Source organism: Triplophysa rosa, linkage group LG17, assembly GCF_024868665.1.
Source record: "Triplophysa rosa linkage group LG17, Trosa_1v2, whole genome shotgun sequence".
NCBI lineage: Eukaryota > Metazoa > Chordata > Actinopteri > Cypriniformes > Nemacheilidae > Triplophysa > Triplophysa rosa.
The window spans coordinates 10,648,304-10,670,379 of NC_079906.1; the positions used below are offsets into that span (position 1 = coordinate 10,648,304).

The following is a 22,076-nucleotide window of genomic DNA, read 5'->3' on the forward strand; positions in this document are numbered from 1 at the left end:
TTTTTCGTAACATCAAATGTGCTGAATAAATTGAGCGAAACGGAGTTGAGAGTCCCTCTTCAGCATATGCAGACTGAATTTTATATTGCAGGGTCCTGTTTTAAAGGGACAATATGTAGTCTCTGAATATGTAGTTGCACTGAAAAGTGAAAATGTAGTACAATTACACTTGCAATTTACAGTCTATTTCTGTAATTTGACATTTTTATCGCATCTCAAAAATATGTGAAAATTTTGTAATATTAAACCGTAAATTCATTAAAAATTTTTTTTTTTTTACCAGCGCAGGCTAAATTCTCAATCTAATTCTGAGATAACAAGCATCAAACTTTTGACTTTCACTATGATTTCCAATATTAAAGATGTCAAGGTTATATTTTCACAGAATGTTCTTTACATCATGTAGGATGATTTTACGCAGAAAACAGTAAATCACCCCAAAAAATTTTACGGGGACACATTTATTTCTGTAAAGCGCTTTTCTCCATATATGTCTCAGTACGCATTAGAAACGTATTGTTTTAGGAGAAGTAAATCTTTTGAATGAGCACCTCTTTAAAGGAGCCAACCTGGCAGGAAACTGACCAATACAGGTGCTAAAAGTGGGAGAATAATAACAGTAATTCAACAAATGCCACATTTAATTGAGAGTGATTCACACATTTAGCCACCGGGGACTGTCTCTGATTAATACATCAGCAGGAGTGTGTGAGCTTTGTTTACGATGGGGAACTTGTTGAAAGCTGCCATGCCAAACCTATTCATACTATTAACCAATTCTAAAAACAATTCAACCCACAACACATAAAACGCTTTCGTTTATACTTACTTAATTGTGCAATGAAAGACTTTTTCGAAGTATTTTGACTACCGTGCCAAACATTCTGAATTCCCTTTAGCTCTTGAGGTCATGGCAACCATTCAAAAAACAGTTTGAACGAGCAAGCTTACAAAGCGAGCGACGCTTGTCAGTCTGGACTGAACTTTATTGAAGCGGCATCAATGAAAAAATAGGGTTCATACATGAAAATAAACCTACCGAGTGAAATGTGCCGTAATGTCTTTGAGCATGTTATTACAGATATGACACATTAGCAGGTGAATTACTGTAAGGCTTACTGTAAGCATAAGGCTTTTACTTCTGACTCTGAAAATTCAGTCACAGTAAAAGTTGCTCTACTGTATGACTGCGCTTCCAAACCCACAAACCAAAATCGCCTTCGTAAACATATCTGCACTTATTTTTTGCATAAAAAAAGCTACTAAACTAAGAATCATCACTCAAACGTTTGCACTGTATGTGATAATATAGATTTGTTTCATTAAACTGATGTTTTTGGTTTTTATGGCTTCCTTATGACCTCACAAGAGAGGTGCAGTGTAGGAGCATTAGCAGCAACAGTTATCATGGGTAAACATACAGTTATACATCCATTTAACTGTGTGGATCACGATACGAAAATATCTTCCACTCACAAAAAAACAAACACGTTCACATAGTTCCGATATACTGATCTTAAAGCAAAATGCGGACAAGCCACAAGTGGGGGGAAGTGAGAATGCGGTCATGCGGTGTACATAAATGACTTCTTTTATATGAAGGCTTAGTGTAAACACTGCCTGCACCCTTCACCGCTTTTAAAATTCAGTTTTAGAGCTTATTTCTCATTACAAAACCTTGGCATCAGAACAGCTCCTTCCTTTCTTCTTTCTTACATTTACAGTCTGTTTTTTTCTGTCAGTCTCTGCATCATCTCAAACTGTGAATAGGTGTGTTTGAGAAAGCAAAACAAAGTGTTTAAAAATATGGAAGCTGTTTTCTGGATCAGAGGGTTGGCGTCTCTGGTCTGTTAATAGTCCGCTGTGGTCTCCTCACATGCCCTGGAGAAACTCCTGGAGCTGTCGCACGATCTCCGTGTCCACCGTTTCCATGAGCGCCTGGAAGCCCTGATCTCCCATCAGCATCTGCTGAGCTTTGAGCTTCTCATAGACAAACTGCTGAAGGGAGACGCTGTGAACGGGGTCCTCAAGGGCCAGCTGTGGAGAGACAGAGATGGTAGTCAAACATTACAACGTTTGTAGCGTTACAACAAAGTCAATAAAAAGTCAATGTGTTATTACAAGCAGGCAGAAAGGTAATCGTAAAATGGCAGAAAAAGAATTTAGGCTTGAGGGAAATTTGTATACAGCTGAAGAGAGACAACCAAATGGTTAACACATGACAAGCACGAAGGATATAAAAAATAGAATATATTAATATAATAGTAAATCAAATCCATTCATGTCCACCAACACATGAGAAACACAACCGAATCCAAGTCACAAAAACAAGAGGCATAATTCACGTTTGTGCATCAAGACAGTGAGGCACATCAGCAGACAGCTAAGACTTATCAAATGAGACATTACCGATGAAGAAATGAAAATAATTTATATGCTAATCACATCCATACTTGCCTGTGCTAAAACAAAGGCCTGACGTCTCCACCTCATCATGATAAATTCATTAACCCCACCCCGCTTTCCATCGCAATACAGTTAATACAATACAGCCTTTCACGCTTTAATTCTTTCATTCACAAGAAAACATAATACATGATCAGGATTTATTGGTAAAATGACTCAAATTCTGTAAAAATACTCTTCTCTGCTATTTATATTGATTGCTGATACTAGGATTGCATTTAATCTGTCCATGGAAATTCATATTATAAATATTTGAATAGAATTTCTTCACAAGATGTTCTCTGGACCCATGTCAAGTTGGAATAACATGACCAACTTCTTACACAAACCCACAGTGGTCTTTAAAGCGAAAGTACATAGTAGTGTCATATAGAATGTAATGCTTTTAGGTGGAAGACATTTTACAATGACAGCACAGCATGTTTCAGCGGGTAACGTTCTGCTCTCATATAGTGACTCTGAAATTCACAAGCACGATAATGAATAAATGAATACATGTAATGCATAAATAATACTCTGCTAATGAAGAGGGAGGGCTGAGATGGAGCAAGAGAATACATTTACATAAATATATTAACCTGAGAGTTTTTTTGTTATGCTTGTACATTTCAGGACATCTACAGTGGAATTGATAGCGCTGAAATCCATGTATAGGTCTCTGCAGAACACGGAAGGGGGGTTTCTCAATTGTCCAATGAAAAAGGGCGCAAGCCAATTTCTGGGCACAAGCCAATTTCTGAGCACAAGTCAGTCTTTTGCAAATCAATTAAAGAGATTGAGAAATGCCTATACCGGTTTCAAAACGAGAAATGAGAAACGCCACTTTTTGGTTTCAGAGACCCAATTATCTGAAAATCTGCCTGTGCAAAACTCACCGTCATGATGCTGGAGTGTTAATAGGGTTATTTTTGTGTTGCTATGTGGTTGCCAGGGTGTTTTTAATCCTAATCACTGTAAGAAGAAAAACCTTCAGAAGTAGCATTAATGAATGTGGAATATATGAATTCATTAAGCTCTTTTCGAGTTTGCGTATTTGCATGCGATAAGCACTGATAATGGCAATTGTTTTTGTGACTTAAGGTCACGCTAAAATAACTACAGTACAAATGTGAAGGATAGCTACATAGTAGCTTATGAAATATAAAAGGGAAAAGGCATTTCCACAGATTTAAAATGTCACCATCTGCAAACTATATTAGCATGTAAAAAGGTTAAGTATGACAAATATCTAACAGAACTTCTCTCCAGACAGTACTGGCTTAACATTTTCCCCTCCTGACACGTGCAGAGGACACCACCAAGCCCCCCCACCACACATCAGCAGCGTCAGCAGTTATTGTGCAGATCTATCTCTGAGATGTCTGCTCGCACCGAGAGAGAAAGAGAGAGTCCATCATTCTGCGTGAATGAACTTCTGACGGCTGTCAGTCAAAGGTGTTTTCATTCTGCGATAACCATTCCACCAGCCAAACACCAGACTACAAATGCAATGTCTATCTGTGCCGCTTGCTGATTTTGAGCACACAACCATAACTAAATAAACGAATCAATCAATTCAATTGACCCTTTACAGAACTTCGCCACCCTTCGTTCCTGTTGCTATGTCCGACAAGCTTTCGGTATCAGCCATGCGCTCAAAGTGTAAATCTGTGCACTGCTGGGGAAATAGTGAAGAATTTCTGAAAAAATGACACGCTGATTTCAGACATAAAAAGGTCTGCTATATGCAATCGAGGGATACATTCAGGATTGGAAATAAATGTAACAATAATTATACCTATATTTGCATCCACACTAGCAGGCGATAACGTCATGTTAATTCTAAACTTGCGCAATGCAGTAGGCCACTTCTAACTTCGGGCAGAGCTTTGGTCGGCCGATCCTTCTTTGTGAAAACGAAAGTCAACTTTTAAATATTAGTTCGGTACAGAAAAGAATAACAGTCCATCAGTGTCTTAATCTTTATTTGTGTTAAATACAACAAACACAGTGCAGCTGTTGCTTTACGACTTCATTGCTGAAAACGTCTTTGCTTTAAAATGTCACTGCAAATGCTGCTATATGAAGGCTGAATGTGCGCTCATCACATCACAGGGACACAAAGCGTATCTTGCCAGATTGCTCATACTTGTAATATGTAAGTAATATATCAACAAGTATTATATTCCGCCTTAAAACACCACTTCCCAAACGCTTCCGTCTGTAATTAATACATTTATTATTCCAACAATATCATGTCTCATATCTGTATTGGTATAGCTGTGATGTGAACTCTGCTATTCTCCTTCATTAAAGGGGTCATATGGCGGAAGTACGTGTTTTTCTGTGTCTTTGGTGTGTTATAAGTTGCCCATGCATGTATTAGACACGTAAAATTGCTCAAATTAAAGTGTGGGAACAAAAGATGCATTCTATCTAAAAGCGAATGCTCACCCAGACCTGCCTGAAACGCCTCGTGTAACCACACCCCGACGAATGTACGTAACTTCGTAACATGATTTGACTTAAGACCGCCCAAATCTAAACGCAAGTGAGGTGGGCGTACTTGTAAATCTCATTGTATCGTCACCGCCGCAGCCATGTCGCGGAGACACTGTGAGTTTCGTTGCGAAAAGAAAGACTCTTTGTTTGCCATGCCAAAAGATGACAACTAAAAAGGAACGGTTACATTTTATTTACAACACTGTTCCAGAAAAGTACAATCCGAATGTTCAAGTTTGTTCCTAACTATTACAGCTTCGCTGGCGCTTCAGATTCGCAACCTGTAAGTATATTTTTATTGTAAAAGACTTTGTTATGGACTAACGCGAGTTGAGTTTGTCGTGTGTTTGTGATCTGCAAATGCAGACACACACACAACGTGAAAAAAGACAACATAAGTCCTAATAATCAGTAATAATGTTCCCACTAGAGGCAACAAATGTCGTGTTTATAATGTCTTTTTATATATAGTATTTATTTTGGGTTTATTATCTTTGTTGAGTCGCGACGAGACGTGGCATAACACTGGTTGATCAAGAAGGGACAAAGCGCTCGCGTTATTTATACCATTCCCTGCTGTAATGCGAGCTTGTTTCTATCTCACACAAACTCTGTATGATGTATATGGTTGTTTGTTTATAGTATTTATAATGTCGTATATAAAAGGTAAAACAGTTAGCTATAGTTTTTAACTATTTAACATCACTTTTTTAATAAAACCTTACCAATCCTTTACATCCTGCTCAAGTTGCGCTGGCAAAGTTGATGTATCGGCTTGTTCATCTTCATTTTCCATATCAGATTTGGGCTCGAATTGATATAAGGAAGTACCGATGACATTTTATCACCTGTCAGTACAATTGCGTGGGAACATGATGTTCCGAATATGGTAAGAGGCGTAATCACTACGCACTGCTTAACTGGCCAATCATAGCACACCTCGCTTGTCAGAGCGATGAGCTTTGTAAAAAATCAGCGCGTTACAGAGAGGCGGGGCAAAGAGGAGATACAAACATGCACGGTATGTGGAAAATACAGCGTTTTTGAACCTTAAATCGTGTATACACATTGCATTCCATCTAAAACAAACGATAATACTAGTTTTAGCCGTGTCATATGACCCCTTTAAGAATGATTTTTAAAAGTTATAAGTTAGATATAGTTTATCATTATAGTGTGAACGTCCATTAAAGCTGGGTACATATCTCTCTGTTTACTATTACAATAATTATAAAGCTATTTTTTCATATTAATCACCAAAGCTCTACTACGCCAGGTTTGTCAGACTGGTTTGTTTGTCGGACAAAATGGCGGTCAGTCACTGAGTCACATAATATCGTCGTTATGATTGGTCAGATCGCCTGTCAATCAAACTGTCAGTGTCAAAGCTGTTGTTTCCATTCAACATAAAAGCATGACTGGTTACTACCATCAGTAAGATCTTTACTCACTGTAACATTTCTAATGCTAAAATATAATTATTGTTGTTATACATGAATTTTCTAAATGACTGTTTCACAAGAAAGGCAGAAAATAGTTAAGCACTATTATTTTCATTATTATGCCCAATTACAGTTATTTACTTGCAGCTTAATGGTTTTTGCACATACAGTCCAAAATTTTCGTATGCGTTTTTTAGTATTTGGCTCTTGTTTGTATGGTGTCTCTGAATTGTTAAAAATGGCCACTCAAAATGCTTGACGGATGCAAAAAACGCAGAAAATCGAACCCGGTCCGAATTTTTTTATGACGGATTTTTTTATGTGATTGACACAACGTGAGGTCGTATTTATTTTTAACGTGCGGAAATTTCGGATGCAAATTTCGGACTCAATGTGCAATGGGCTTAACACTTAATTTCTGACTTGTCAGAAATTTAATGTGCCGACTCATAAAAATGTCAATAAAGACTATTTAGTTGTTTCACTTTGTTATCTGCTGAATAAATTACAATAATCTTTTTCTCTTTACTAGACAGGTGGTCTAATAATTTTTTTTACCTATCCTTTGTTACATACATATTTTGCATAATTCTGCAACAAACTACACGGCCCCAAAAATGATTTTGAAAAATGAAATGAAATAAAAACAATAATTGAAAGACAACTACAAACATTGAGTCCAAGAAAACAAAGGGACAAACATATTTAAAGCATTGATTTGCTGTGCTGTGAGACACCAGGACACAATTAGTCCATTTAGCAGCTTTTTTCTGCATTTAAAAAATCATAATGACTGAATTCACAGAGCGCTGCATTGATACTGCCGGCTATGAGCCCAGAAACAAACTAAACAGACTGAACAAACTATAACCCAGTTAAACCAAATGACATTTCAACATTCCCATCCGACAGAGCCAAACTGCTTTGTAACATGAGAAACATATCTGGTTCTTAAATTGTTCCGATGAGTCGGATGGACCTAAAATCTCACAGCTTTCTTTATATTCCCTGTGTTCTCAAGTGTCCCACATAGTGATTCAAAATGATTCAGCACAAGAATGAGTGTTTGCATGATATACTCATCACAAAGAAGTGATTCAAAAGAGTGAATCCTTTGCATCACATCACTAGTTTTGATTCTCATTCTACACATCTGACAGAAAACAAGGATTGAAATTACCAGTACCAAGGTAGAAACAGGGGATTTATTTGATTCTAGATCAATGGCACTGCAAATAGCCTTGGTAGGCACATTGTACATACAACCTAAGGGTGTTTTCACACATAAGGGTTTGTTTCGAAACCTGGTGCGTTTTCTCTCTTGGTTCGATTCGTTTAGGCATATGTGAACCAGGCAATCGCGCTAGGATCCGCCCCAAAACAATCGCTCCGAGACCGCCTGAACTATGGGAGGCAAATCCTGCCAAATTTAAATAAATTAATTAAACGATGAAAATGAAAACCAGATTAGCAATTTCATTATACACAACTGCGTGCACAATATGTGCCAAAATGAAAAATAAAATGAAATTATTTTATTTTCATTTTCATTTTTACACTGACAATGCGTTGTCCATGTCAAATTGAAAAAGAAAATGCAATTGGTGATTTGACATTTCATTTTCACTAAAATCTCGAGGCAAGACTGCCAATTTGAAAATGAAAAGGCAAATGTGAAAAATAAATTGTAAAAACATTTTTTACAAAGGTTTTATTAATGTTCACGCAATAATACTGACACAATTCAAATTAAAATGTAAACTTTGATTTTCATTTTATTCTATTTTCTCTTCTCTTTTATTTCATTTTCGTTTTCATTTTCGTTTTCGTTTTCATTTTCTTTTTCTTGTTCACAGTCATGCAAATTACATGTTAATTAGTGGGTGTGGACGAGCGTCTGCATTACTGGGAACGCCCACAAAAACGTCATATCCGTTTATTCGAACGAACGTGTGTAGACCTTGTCAGGCGCTTGGCCTTAGCGCTTTGTAATGATGACGATGACTGTGCCTGGTGCAATACCGAAAGTTGTTGTGTGGTGTTCTGCATCTCTGACAAGTTAACAGACGAACAAACTAAAGCATTGGAGAGCCCGTATCTCTAGCGTGCCCTGAAACATGCCGGAGCGCCATTGTCCCCACTCCGCCGCTGACCTGCTCTTACACTGGACCATCCGCACCCGAGCACGCTATCATCATTACACTGTGACTGCTTTTAAGAAAACATAAACAAAGCGATCTTTCTCAGCACAATAGAATCCATCGAAATGTTCGGTTTGAGGTTGATAAGATGTGTTTAACCTCACGCGCGCTGTGCGCAGACCAATTCGCTTATGGTATCACAAGAGCGGCTAGAGATACGGATACGGATAGAGATACGGGCTCTCCAATGCTTTAGTTTGTTCGTCTGTTAACTTGTCAGAGATGCAGAACACCACACAACAATTTTCGGTATTGCACCAGGCACAGTCATCGTCATCATTACAAAGCGCTAAGGCCAAGCGCCTGACAAGGTCTACACACGTTCGTTCGGATAAACGGATATGACGTTTTTGTGGGCGTTCCCAGTAATGCAGACGCTCGTCCACACCCACTAATTAACATGTAATTTGCATGACTGTGAACAAGAAAAAGAAAATGAAAACGAAGACGAAAATGAAAACGAAAATGAAATAAAAGAGAAGAGAAAATAGAATAAAATGAAAATCAAAGTTTACATTTTAATTTGAATTGTGTCAGTATTATTGCGTGAACATTAATAAAACCTTTGTAAAAAATGTTTTTACAATTTATTTTTCACATTTGCCTTTTCATTTTCAAATTGGCAGTCTTGCCTCGAGATTTTAGTGAAAATGAAATGTCAAATCACCAATTGCATTTTCTTTTTCAATTTGACAGGGACAACGCATTGTCAGTGTAAAAATGAAAATGAAAATAATTTCATTTTATTTTTCATTTTGGCACATATTGTGCACGCAGTTGTGCATAATGAAATTGCTAATCTGGTTTTCATTTTCATAGTTTAATTTATTTATTTAAATTTGGCAGGATTTGCCTCCCATACTGAACAAGGTGGTCTCGACCCGATTGCAAACAAACTCTGGAGCGGGTCGGTAGACGTGTGAAAGTCATCCGACCCAACGGACCAACGAACCAGACTGTATCACAATGTATGATGGGTAATCATGTAAAGTTGCGTGACGCAAAAGGGATTGTTTTGCTAATGGCTCCCTGTAACAATGTTCAAAGTAAGGAAGGAAGGAGGCGGGAACCGGCGAACGTTAAACCAAACTTTTAATAAAATAAACAAACAACAAAACGAAAGTAAATTGCTGACAGCTCCCTCACAGTCGACTGCCGGTCACACAAACACAATAAAACATAAAATCCAGGCCTGGTTCTCTCTCGTCCTTCTACTTTTATGCTTCCCGAGCTCCGCCGTGAGATACGCGTGACAACGCGCAGCTGACGCTCATTATCACTCGCGTTACTGACCGGAAAATAAACAGATGCACTCTGACCAATCGAATGAGAGTTTACTCGCACGTGACTTTTATTAACAAAGTTTGGTCCGTTTGGAAATATTGCCTTGTGAATGCGAACCGAACTAAAATAAATGTAACTATTGTAGCGATTTAACCCCCGGTTTCGGAACAAAGCAATCGATACACCGGTGTGAAAACGCCCTAAAAAAGAGCTGAACAGTGATCTGATGTAGCCTTGATGTTTTCCTCAGAACACGATCAATACATCTATCAATTGCAGCTGAATGACAAATAAATAACTGTTATAGTCACATTCAGTGTCATTAGCAAAGAAAAAAGCACAGATGATTATTTTATATCGTAAGTGGAGAAATGAAGTGTGAAGATACACGATTACCAAAAAACAAACTTTACAATGCCATCAAATTTCCCACTGGACAGACCCTGTATTTAATGTGCATTATTATATTTAGATAAATAGGTCTTGAGAAAGGACTTGAATTTGCAGTTTTTATAATGGAGTCATTGTAAGACACTGAAGTCTTCTGCACCGGCACCACCGAGACCTCAAACCGGGAGGTTTTGATGAAAAACAAGGACGGCTTTGAGGGAAGAAAGGAAACTCCGAAAAGCACTTTGAAGTTTTATTCTTTACAAATCATATAGTATAAAGCAGAGACCCCTGGAAGCAATACTGTTCAAGCCACTGTGAACGTCTAATGGATTTTCCTCAAATGAATGAGGATAAAAAGAGCTTTGAAGAACAGGAGTGTAAAATGCAGGCGATCTCAAGTGTATCAAAAGAAAAGTCATCTATGTTTAAACTTCACCCTTGATCCCCCTTTTCCCCAGTGTATTTAAACAGAAAATGAGGGTAGATGCCATCACGACGACATCATTAAGTAGAACTCAGTGCGGACTAAACATGAGAAGCTTGTGATAATGACAGACTCGCCTTCATCTTCTGACTGCACAGATTGTGATCATGTTCAGATTGAAGGACTGGTTTTAATGTCAGTTATTGCGGTCTTTCCTATAGCTCAAGTTTATTACATCATGACTCAAGTAGTACAGCAATTTATTGATAAACTATTCCCTTGCTATTGCTTCTTCTAGTCATACTTTTTTATAGTTTAAAAGCCATTTCCTTTCATTAAAAAATTATCAAAATATTTCATTCCGTTTTTTTACGGAAGATTGATGAGTCATTATTTAATTAAACAAAAACATTTGCTGAGAGAACAGCTTTTTGTGTTTCTCATAAAACTCATTATTCATTAGGCATAAGTGACAAAAATCAACAGAAAAATATACTTTTCACAGCAGTGTTTCAAACAAAACTCCCAACATCTTGATATTTTGCTCAGTTTTTTTAAGTTTTTAATTCATTTACATTTTAATTATGTTGTTTTTTGAATTAATGCTATTTTGTTGTCATTATTCAGCATTAATAAGTGACAACTTTTAACAACAATACTGACAACAGAAACATATGCAGTTACTTTTCACAGCGGTGTTTCACACAAACTTTTTAAGAGAACTTTCATCTTGATATTTTTGCCTAGTTCGTCTCAAAGTCATTTTTCAATTTGATGTCATTGTTAGATTTAATAATGACTTTTTGTCAATATTCAGCATTATTAAGTGGCAACTTTTAGGAAAAATACTGACAGACTTTTCACAACTTTTTCAAATGAAACTTTTAACAGAACTTTTATCCGGATATTCTTGTTCAGGTATTCTGCCGTTTTTAAAGCTATTTTATTATATGTTTTATCATAAGTCATTTTAATAATGTTTTTTTAAATAATGCTATATATCAAAGGAATCACACTATGTTTTTCCTTGTTTGACATTCTGTAAGCCAACCGTTCAACTTTTTTTACTCCAAGGCCCCCAAATGTATTCAACAATATTCAAATGTCCCCCTCCCACTCACAAAAACTCAAAATTTCTACCCCATAAAATATTTTACAGCTTTCCATTAACTGGAAAAATGCCTATTCGTTTGAAAAATGTTGAAATTATAAGAAATATCTTGGATTTCATTTGAAAAATGTATTTGAATGCTCATTTTGTCTAATTTTAAAATATTATTCAACTTGTGGACTCCTTGGAAGTCAGCTTGGGCCCCCCTGTTGAGTACCACAGCAGTAAGCCAAGGACTTGCAATCAGGGATACAAAAACCCCAATTGGAACCTGAACACCTTTCAAGGAAATGGAAATGGAAAACAAGATTTCCATTTGTTACTTCTATAAAACCCAAAACTACAACCAAAACATTTGAGTTGTGTTGTAAATTTGTATGCATGACACTTGCAACAGAATATAATAGCAGAAAATGTTTGGTGACAACAGGGTACTTGATCTGTACTGAAGGGGCTGTGGGGGTAACATTAGATGGTAAGGTTGGCAAACACTGCTGTAAACAACAGAACTGTGTTATAACTAACCAGAACAGAGGATGCAAGTCTCAAGTAAACAAAAACAAAAAACATTTATGTGGATTTGAAAAAGCAAAAGCCATTAGACCAAATCAAATTATGTCCTCTCTCTTATTTCCAATAAGTGTCTATCCAACAAATGATCAGATTTTCGCGTTATCAGATAATTGCGGCAGATCCACTTGAAATTTAACTCTCCAAACTCAATACAATAAATAAATAAACTGCTGCTGAAAGCTTGTATTAGAGGTCTGCGCGGGACTGTTTTTTTTGTCCTGATCCCGCCCGCCAAATATTATACCTGCTCCCGCTGAAAATTCACTCTGTGTTCACCCGCTATCTGCTTAGAATGATTGTCGTCCCGACCCGACGGATCCTGCTAAATTTAGATCACGTTTCCAGATCTCACATTTAAATTTCTACATAAGAAATAAAATATACGCTATACAAAAACATATCAGTTATTTTTTATATACAACATTGTTCTTACATTTTAATGTCAATACAGTAGACAAATTATTTATATAATTAAATACATCAAATACAACGTATCTTTCACTCAAACTATAAGCAAAACATGAATAAACGAAACCCGTTGGCTTATAGCTAGCTCGTGCAAAATGAAATCACTTTTTTTAACCGAACTATTTAACATCCATGCAAGAAATGTCCTGATGACCATCTCCCCTCTAAAAAAAAACCCCGCTCTGTCTGGGGTCTGACGCGTGCAAATTAAACTTAAAAAGGAGTAAGAACTGGTCCACGCGTGCAGCACATGTATAACACAGTTCTCAGATCAGGCTCTACATGTGGTCAGTTAGAAGAATGTGGGGAGTGGGGACCCGTCCAAAGCCCCGTTCCGTCCATAGTACCAGAGTTTCTGACCGCTACCGTGTTTCATCCTAAAAAATGTATCCCGCACCGCAAGAATCCGTATCGGGTCCCGCGACTCCTGTGGTATTACCAAAATTGACAGGAAATGAAAAAATATATATTTATCTATACTTTTTATGGGTTTACTTGTAAAAACCAAAGACAAACATGAAGGGTGACTGTAGCGAGGAAGGCGGGACGAGAGCCGTGGGGCAGGAAGGCGGGGCCGGTGGCGTGAGTGATAATGAGTATCAGCTGTACGCGCACCGGTCCCGCATGCCTCACGGGGAGCTAGGGAGCATAAGAGGACGAGCGACGGGACTGCCGAGGAGAGAGGGCCGGGCCCGGAAGTGTTAAGTTTTGTTTATGTTCGTGTGGCCGGCAGTCGTCCGTGAGGGGCTGCCGGCCTTTTTACTTCTGTATTATTGTTTGTTTATTTTTGAATTAAAGTTTTATGAATGTTCGCCGGTTCCCGCCTCCTTCCTTCCCTACATTGAACTTTGTTACAGTGACCAATACTTATAAAAAACCATGAAATACGAGGTACGAGGTTTCAGTCCAACAGTGACAACATTATACAAATACAGTAAGTGCCTATTCCAATGCTTATTTTGCGTAGGTTTCTTATGGAGCGAAATTTGTGCCAAAACTAAACAAACGCAACCTTCTTTGCAAAAGAAACTCAACTCTGAAACAAACAAAAATCGCTTTAAAAATACATAATGCAATTCAAGAGAAAATGCAAAGGTGCAACATATAAATGTACTGTGTTTAAGACTCTCAGCTTGATTTTCTCACAAATATGACCGTACAGATTTTCTCACAAATGCATATACAACTTCCTCTTCCAAAACAGCAGGTGGTGCTATTGGGAATTTTACACTAGTTTCCAGGAGAAAAACCTGAACATTGCCATTGCCAGAAACTGAATTACAACAAATTTCATTCATCAAGTTTCATTCAGTTAGTCTCATGAAACTGTTGAAACTTTTCTCAATAATAAACAATAAATGATGCTTTGGTTTTAATATACAAATAGCGTACAACATACCTGGATGCATTTCCATTGGCACGTTGTCATTTGCAAATTCTTGCATTCTGCAGGCAAAACATCTTTATTTTAGTTGCAAGAGTGAGCGCTTTACTCATCTGTTCTGTCGATCCTTTAGCAGAGGTATTCTCCTCAGAAGTCTACGCCCGCCTCATCATTAGCATTGAATGCGCCTCTCGCACCCGGCTTTGGTGATGGGTAAACGAATGGAAGAGGTAGGGGAGGTGAAAGGATGTAGCTGGATGCGCTGTTTGAACAATATAACATTAATGCGCAGTGCAACAATTAAGAAAAACTGGTCGCATTGGCGGGAAAATAGTATGCATGATCTCATTTGTGAGAAAGTCTGCATGATCACATTTGTGAGAAAATCAAGGTGAGAGAATCTCATAAAAAAGTCTTATACACAGTACATTCATATGTTACACCTTTGCATTTTCTCTCGAATTGCATTATGTATTTGTAAAGCGCTTTCTGTTTGTTTCAGAATTGAGTTTCTTTTGCAGAGAAGACTGCATTTGTTTGCAAAACGCTGGATTTGTTTGTTTAGTTTTGGCACAAACTTTGATCCATAATATGACAGCAAAAGTATGAACACGCAAATGTCTAACCTTACAAATCTTTAAAAAAATGAACTGTTCATTGCATAAATATGCAGAAGTAAGAGAAAATAAGAACATGTGCATAGTCAGAAGTGTGCAGATGGAGAACACATTTACAAGCAATTTGCTTCTTAAAAATATCGTTTTTTTTCTGATGCCTGTCTCATGCGAACGCAAGATTTATTCATCAGTCCCCCGGCTCCTTAAAGTGAATTGTTTGCACACTGATCCCTGTTACTGTTAGCACCTCCAGCACTGTAAAATACGATACAGCCGAGCCATGAATCCATTTTCCCAAAGGAAAGGTCACTGACTGTTTATGTAGATCAAACTTTTCAGGGATGATGGGGCACAGGGGAGTAGCTACATGGTGGACATGGGTGGCCACAGCTACCCCTGAATGATGGATGGCCACCTATCTGGTCACCTCTGTTGTGCGAAGCCGTTTTAAGATGCGTGTCGGAGTTTACGGAGTGCTGCGCAGATCATTTAGCGTATGCACTGAAAGTAACGCGAGAACATTACTCTCGCGTTAATATGTCATACGCTGATGCACTGACGCAAACAGTCTGAGCGCTATAGCTGAACAGCTGCTAACCGTTTCGTGACAGTGTACTGTCTGTGTACCATGGAAGTTCATCGCGAGCAGAAGGATCAGGTCAGTAAAATCAGTCTTTTTTAACTGGATTTCATTCATTTATTACATTTTCGCGAAAGTTTAAGTTGGGGTACTGCAATGTTTATTTTCTATAAAAAATGCTAACTTACTGCAAATGATAGCTAGCAAATTATTTTGAAATAATGTTAGCACATGAAAGCATTGCAAATAAATTGTTTACTTTACGTTCTTTGTGTATGTTTTTGACCAGCAAACTATGGGTAATGAATAATTGGTGTAAATAACAGTAGAAGTTAAAGAATTTCTGTCTGTAAGGATTTTTTGGTCACCCTAATAAAATCACTGGGTCTTACCCGGCCAACTCTAAAAAAAAGTTCGCTGGCTACGCCCCTTATGGGGCAGCTGTAACTTACTGCCCGAATCTCCAATAAATCCCACTCGTATCTCACAAAGTTGTCTAAAAGGTTAAACCCATGTTTGCCTACTCGACACTTCCTCGCACTGTTAAAACAGACTCTAAATGATATTAATGGCCTGCATCGCATCCACTCTGCAGGGCTGGTAATGAGGGAACGAGTGAGAGAGTGGATCATGCTTCATGAATTTCTAATTACTTTTAAGCCTCATCAAGTCACTCAAAGAGGCAGCAGACTAAATGAGAGCTGAGGTTTGCCGCATGATTCGAGCATCAGTAATCCAGGATCAATCCAAGCATCAAGTTTGAGTGGCATTAGGTGACTTGTGTGTGCCTGGCGAGTTGTGGCTTTACTTTCATGAGGTGGGTTACGGAGAAGTGAAAAAGGTTGTAGGAGGGGTTTTTATGGAGCGGTGGCTTTAATATACCTCCATGACAAAGAGGTCAAAGATCATTTATTGGAATAGATTCTCTAAGTAAGAGGGTGTTGTAGCCCTAAAGCATATTGAGAGAAAACCGCTTAACGCTTTGCGGTTTAATGTGAGGTTTTTGACACAACTATACTGTAGGCTACGTGCCAAAATCTAGTGACAGGATACGTAGACAGCATTTTAAGGAATTTTAAGTGTACTCCAGCTTTGCCAAACCACAAAGATAAATATTACATTGAAAGCAAATGCAAAGTTTGCTTAAGCCTCATTTGTCTCAGATATCTCACATATGTCTCAATTAGAGTTTCAGGTGATTAACAATGGGACAAACTAAACTGAGATTTTCTAAGATTTCAATATGAAGTCAAACCCATCTCATCAAATTTACCAAAATCTATTATTTTAACTACACATTTATATATATTACATACCTACTCCACATCCATTGTAAAGCTTCATACTCAATTTTAATCTAATTTGTTTCGGTTTCGTCTTATTTCTCCTAAGCACATTTGAGACTAATCTGATACTTACAAGAAACACCACTGAAAACTCAATTCTCGTGAGCTATGAAAGAACAAAACCTCTGGGCAATGTAATTCCCCTCAAGGAAGCTATAATGCACTGCAAACATCTTCATTTCACACATGAAGATGATAGACATGGTTCTGAGTTGATCATATTGATTATAAATATATTTCATAGGGCTGTCAAACGATTAATTGCGATTAATCCAGAATAAAATCCAGAATAAAAGTTTGTGTTAACATAATATACTGTATGTCTGTCTACTGTGCATAATAATTTTGTATTTATAAACACATAAACATGTGTACATATTTAGGAATTATTTACATGTATTCATTTATATTTACCAATAATTTAAATTTGTATATAAATGTTCATTCATTTTTATATTTTGTATTTTTCTTAAATATTTACATTATTTGTATGCGTTTATAAATACAAAATTGATATGCACAGTACACAGACATATGTTATGTAAACACAAACATTTATTCTGGATGTGATGAATCGTGATTAAATGTTTGACAGTATTGTGAAAAAAAAGTTCCATCGAATAAAAGGACCTTAAAATGTTTCAAGTACAAAACGGATCGTTGATCTACTCTGACTACGCAATTCTGGTTCACTGAAATAACCCAACATGGTGATATTAACCATGAATTAGGGTTGCACCGAAACGAAAATTCTTGGCCGAAGCCGAACATGATGTGAAACACTTGGCCGAAGGCCGAATAATACCGAACACCGAACATGGTTTTTCGCATTTCTTCTATTTATTAAGCAATTTTTTCACTATTGCACAAACTGAATAGTCAAAATGTGCTTTTTATAATTTGTCTTGCTTTTCAATAAAATACAATACAACTTAATATAAAATTGAGCAAAACAAAGTAAATTCAAATAAAAAATTGAGCCCTCTCCCTTCATGAATAGCCTATATTAATTAGGCCTATAACTGACTGCTAAAAGAATGTAATGTAAGTTACTCTGTACCCCGAAAACAAAACAGTTCTTTAAAAAGTGTCATTCCACATTAGGCCTATAAGCTAAAAATACGAATAAACTAAAACTGTTGGATTATTATAGGCTACATTGCAAAATGATTTGAGAAAAAAAAAACATCCAATGCAAGCAATTCTGACTGATGCTGACTGACAACCATTTCAGTTCACGTCTCTCCTCCAAACTCCGCCCACAAAAGCTGACTGTTGAATGTCAAAGGATGTCGCGAGCGGCGGGGCTACTGTCAGACAGCCCGCTTCCGTCTGAAGTAAAGTTACCGACCGGTAAAGACGCTTTCATTCGGAAATTTACTTCTGTGCGGCAAGTCCCGTGCTGTGTCTTTCTCTGACACTTTAAAATGCTCCACGCACACACGCACGCACTGCCAAAATGTTTGCGGCAGTAATAAAGCGCACGCGTCTCTGTCTCTCTCTATCTCTGCGCTGGTTGCTGCTTGATCGTATCACGAGTCATGTTCGGTAAAATTTATTCGGGCACTTCACATATTTGGCCGAACACCGAACTTGCGTTTTTTTTTGCTATTTTCGGCCGAACATTTTCGGTGGCCGAACATTCGGTGCATCCCTACCACGAATGACACAATTGACAGCTGAATGAAGGACAGACCTTACAATTTTACCCTTTGTGCAATAAAAGTGTCCATGTATTGATCTGCTTTATTCCCAGCAGTAATCAACATGACCGCGCAAGCGGAAGTCAAGTTATTGAAACCAATATCAACATCATACACACAAAATTAGATTACAATCTATCTCAACATCTCCAAATAATTTATCTCATTATTGCTGATTTCTTTAAACATTAAACTTTACAAAAGCCTGACTAATACTGTATCTAATATGAACTGTCGAAAAAAAAAACACAGCCTGTCAAAATGTTGAAATATGACATCGCCTGGATAATCTGGATTACAATTCCCTTGTCTACCACACAAAAAAAGCAAATTAAGTCTTTTCAAAGGTCTGGATGAAGTTAACATTTACGATTTAACAGTTGTTTGAAATTTCTTGTGACTAAATATACCATTGAAGGAGGGGATTATGAAAGGTCAAAATTAGCATAACCGGCCCAGCAGCAACGCAGTAAAAAAATCTGCTACTATAGAAACACAAGATTAAAAACAATCATTTACACAAGGGAAAAACAGAGACCTGTTATTGACATACAGGAATTGTTTCTCGGTTAGGTACTTGCCATTTAGCATAGTAAGTGACTTTATATTTACTAATTGCGTGAAATCCTCCCCCAGGGGAACCTGACATTCAGTGTCAATGGTGACTCGTGCCCAATGACTCCTGTTAATTAATACCAGTTTGTCCTAGTTAAAGGGAGAGTTCACCCAAAAATTTAAATTCTTTCATAATTTACTCACCCTTACACTGGGTTCCAAATTATTATGCAAATGATATCTTTCTCTGGTTTTCCTAATTTGTCGATGCAAATGACAGTCAGTATAATTTTCAAGTAATCAACAGTTAGGGTACATTTGGAATTTTATTGAACAAACCTCCCACTGACAACAGTATTTATTTAAAAAATGAAAAACTCAAAATGCACTGTTCCAAATTATTATGCACAACAGAGTTTGAAAACATTTCATAGGTTGTAAAAAACTGAAAATGGTCATTTGTTGAATTTGCAGCATTAGGAGGTCATATTTACTGAAATCAAAAGCTATTTCAATCAAAAACATCCTAACAGGGCAAGTTACATGTTAACATAGGACCCCTTCTTTGATATCACCTTCACAATTCTTGCATCCATTGAACTTGTGAGTTTTTGGATAGTTTCTGATTGAATTTCTTTGCAGGATGTCAGAATAGCCTCCCAGAGCTGCTGTTTTGATGCTAACTGCCTCCCACCATCATAGATCTTTCGCTTGAGGATGCTCCAAAGGTTCTCAATAGGGTTGAGGTCAGGGGAGGATGGTGGCCACACCATGAGTTTCTCTCCTTTTATGCCCATAGCAGCCAATGACACAGAGGTATTCTTTGCAGCATGAGATGGTGCATTGTCATGCATGAAGATGATTTTGCTACGGAAGGCATGGTTCTTCTTTTTGTACCATGGAAGAAAGTGCTCAGTCAGAAACTCTACATACCTTGCAGAGTTCATTTTCACACCTTCAGGGACCCTAAAGGGGCCCACCAGCGGTCTCCCCATGATTCCAGCCCAAAACATGACTCCGCCACCTCCTTGCTGACGTCGCAGCCTTGTTGGGACATGGTGGCCATCCACCAACCATCCACTACTCCATCCATCTGGACCATCCAGGGTTGCACGGCACTCATCAGTAAACAAGACTGTTTGAAAATTAGTCTTCATGTATGTGTGGGCCCACTGCAACCGTTTCTGCTTGTGAGCATTGGTTAGGGGTGGCCGAATAGTAGGTTTATGCACAACTGCAAGCATCTGGAGGATCCTACACCTTGAGGTTTTCGGGACTCCCGAGGCACCAGCAGCTTCAAATACCTGTTTGCTGCTTTGCAATGGCATTTTTGCAGCTGCTCTCTTAATCCGATGAATTTGTCTGGAAGAAACCTTCCTCATTCTGCCTTTATCTGCACGAACCCTTCTGTGCTCTGAATCAGCCACAAATCTCTTCACAGTACGATGATCTCGCTTAAGTTTTCGTGAAATATCTAATGTTTTCATACCTTGTCCAAGACATTGCACTATTTGACGCTTTTCGGCAGCAGACAGATCCTTTTTCTTTCCCATATTGCTTGAAACCTGTGGCCTGCTTAATAATGTGGAACATCCTTCTTAAGTAGTTTTCCTTTAATTGGGCTCACCTGGCAAACTACTTATCACAGGTGTCTGAGATTGATTTCAGTGATCCAAAGAGCACTGAGACACAATACCATCCATAAGTTTAATTGAACAATATAAAATTAAATGTTTACGACACTTAAATCCAATTTGCATAATAATTTGGAACGCAGTGTATATCATTCCACCTGTGTGACTTTCTTTCCTCTGAAGAACACAAAAAAATATATTTTGAAGAACGTTGGTAACCAAACAGTATTGGTACAAAACTTAATTTTATTTACAAAGTTATAATCGGCAATCCACAGCCACAGGCAGTTGGTTTGCGTACGCGATAGGTTGCGTTCCAAACGCGTCTTGTGCCCTTGAAAGTAACTGCAGGAAGGGTACACCGCATGAATGGTTGTCTCGGATAAGGGAAAAAGTGTATTGTTTTTATTACTGCATTCATTATATATGATTTAAAAGGCTATATTTATGAAAACAGTTGTAAATCTCCCTCCAGAACTTAAACTTCAAAGGGTCTGACCTTCCAAGTGCGTAGGGCACATGATTGTGATTGGAATGATGTGATAATAGCGTATTAGCGTTCAGTTTCTTGCACATACCAATTGATTTGCTTTATAAAACGCCAGTTTAACGCCACAAGGGGCAGGGATTACTGTTGTGCTGAATGTATTAGCGTTTTTACTTTTATTGATTTTACTTTCATTAATTCAACCAAATATCTTCACAAATATTTTCTTGAAAAAACATATATAAAACCAAATACTGAATTCAATATTTGTGTGCATGTTTTAATATATGACCAATTAGTAAAAGCAACAAAAACAGTATAAAAGCTAAAAAAACTAAATGCAATAAATAACAGAAATACAAAATAACAGAAGAAATGAGGATATGGTAAAAAAAAACTGGCAAAGTAGTTGAAGACCCATGCCATACAGAATAGTATCGCACCCTTCAAATATCTGTAGAGTCTTTAGTTTGATCAAATCTATAAAAGACAGATACAGCTGTACGATTATTTCCCACAGCGCAGCCAATCTTGACACAGCGCAGCCAATCTTGACGCAGCGCAGCCAACCTTGATGGGGAACGTAAGAGGGTCTCGCTCATCAGCTGACGGAAGGGCAGGCAATTTCTTGCACCTTGTGTGCTTTTCCGGGAGAATTGCCCATTAAGGGACTAAGAAAAGTCGTTACGAAACGGATTTTCATGTTAAAAAAAAACTTTCCGAAACCTATACGAATGCTGGGGGAGTGTATCGAGCACAGAAATACTAAGTCATACGTCCAACTCATTTTTTGACAAGATGACCATGTCACGTATGAGAAGACATCACGTTTAACATTGTAAATAAGTCAGAATGCATGAAACAGCGTTGCATGCCCCCTTTAAGCACCGTAGACCGACTACAAAAATGCTACCGTGAAAAAAAGAT

The 22,076-nt window shown here is 37.7% G+C and overlaps 1 protein-coding gene across 2 annotated transcripts in view; it reads right to left on the bottom strand.

Annotated features, from left to right (window-relative positions):
* Positions 1-960: 960 nt before the first annotated feature.
* Positions 961-22,076, bottom strand: part of ipo11 (importin 11) — a 148,136-nt gene continuing 127,020 nt past the window's right edge. For both annotated transcript variants that reach the window (XM_057356365.1, XM_057356366.1), the window contains one exon: positions 961-2,037. In XM_057356365.1, coding sequence (XP_057212348.1) covers positions 1,873-2,037 — 165 coding nt within the window. In that variant the 3' untranslated portion in view covers positions 961-1,872. The remainder of the gene's footprint in view (positions 2,038-22,076) is intronic.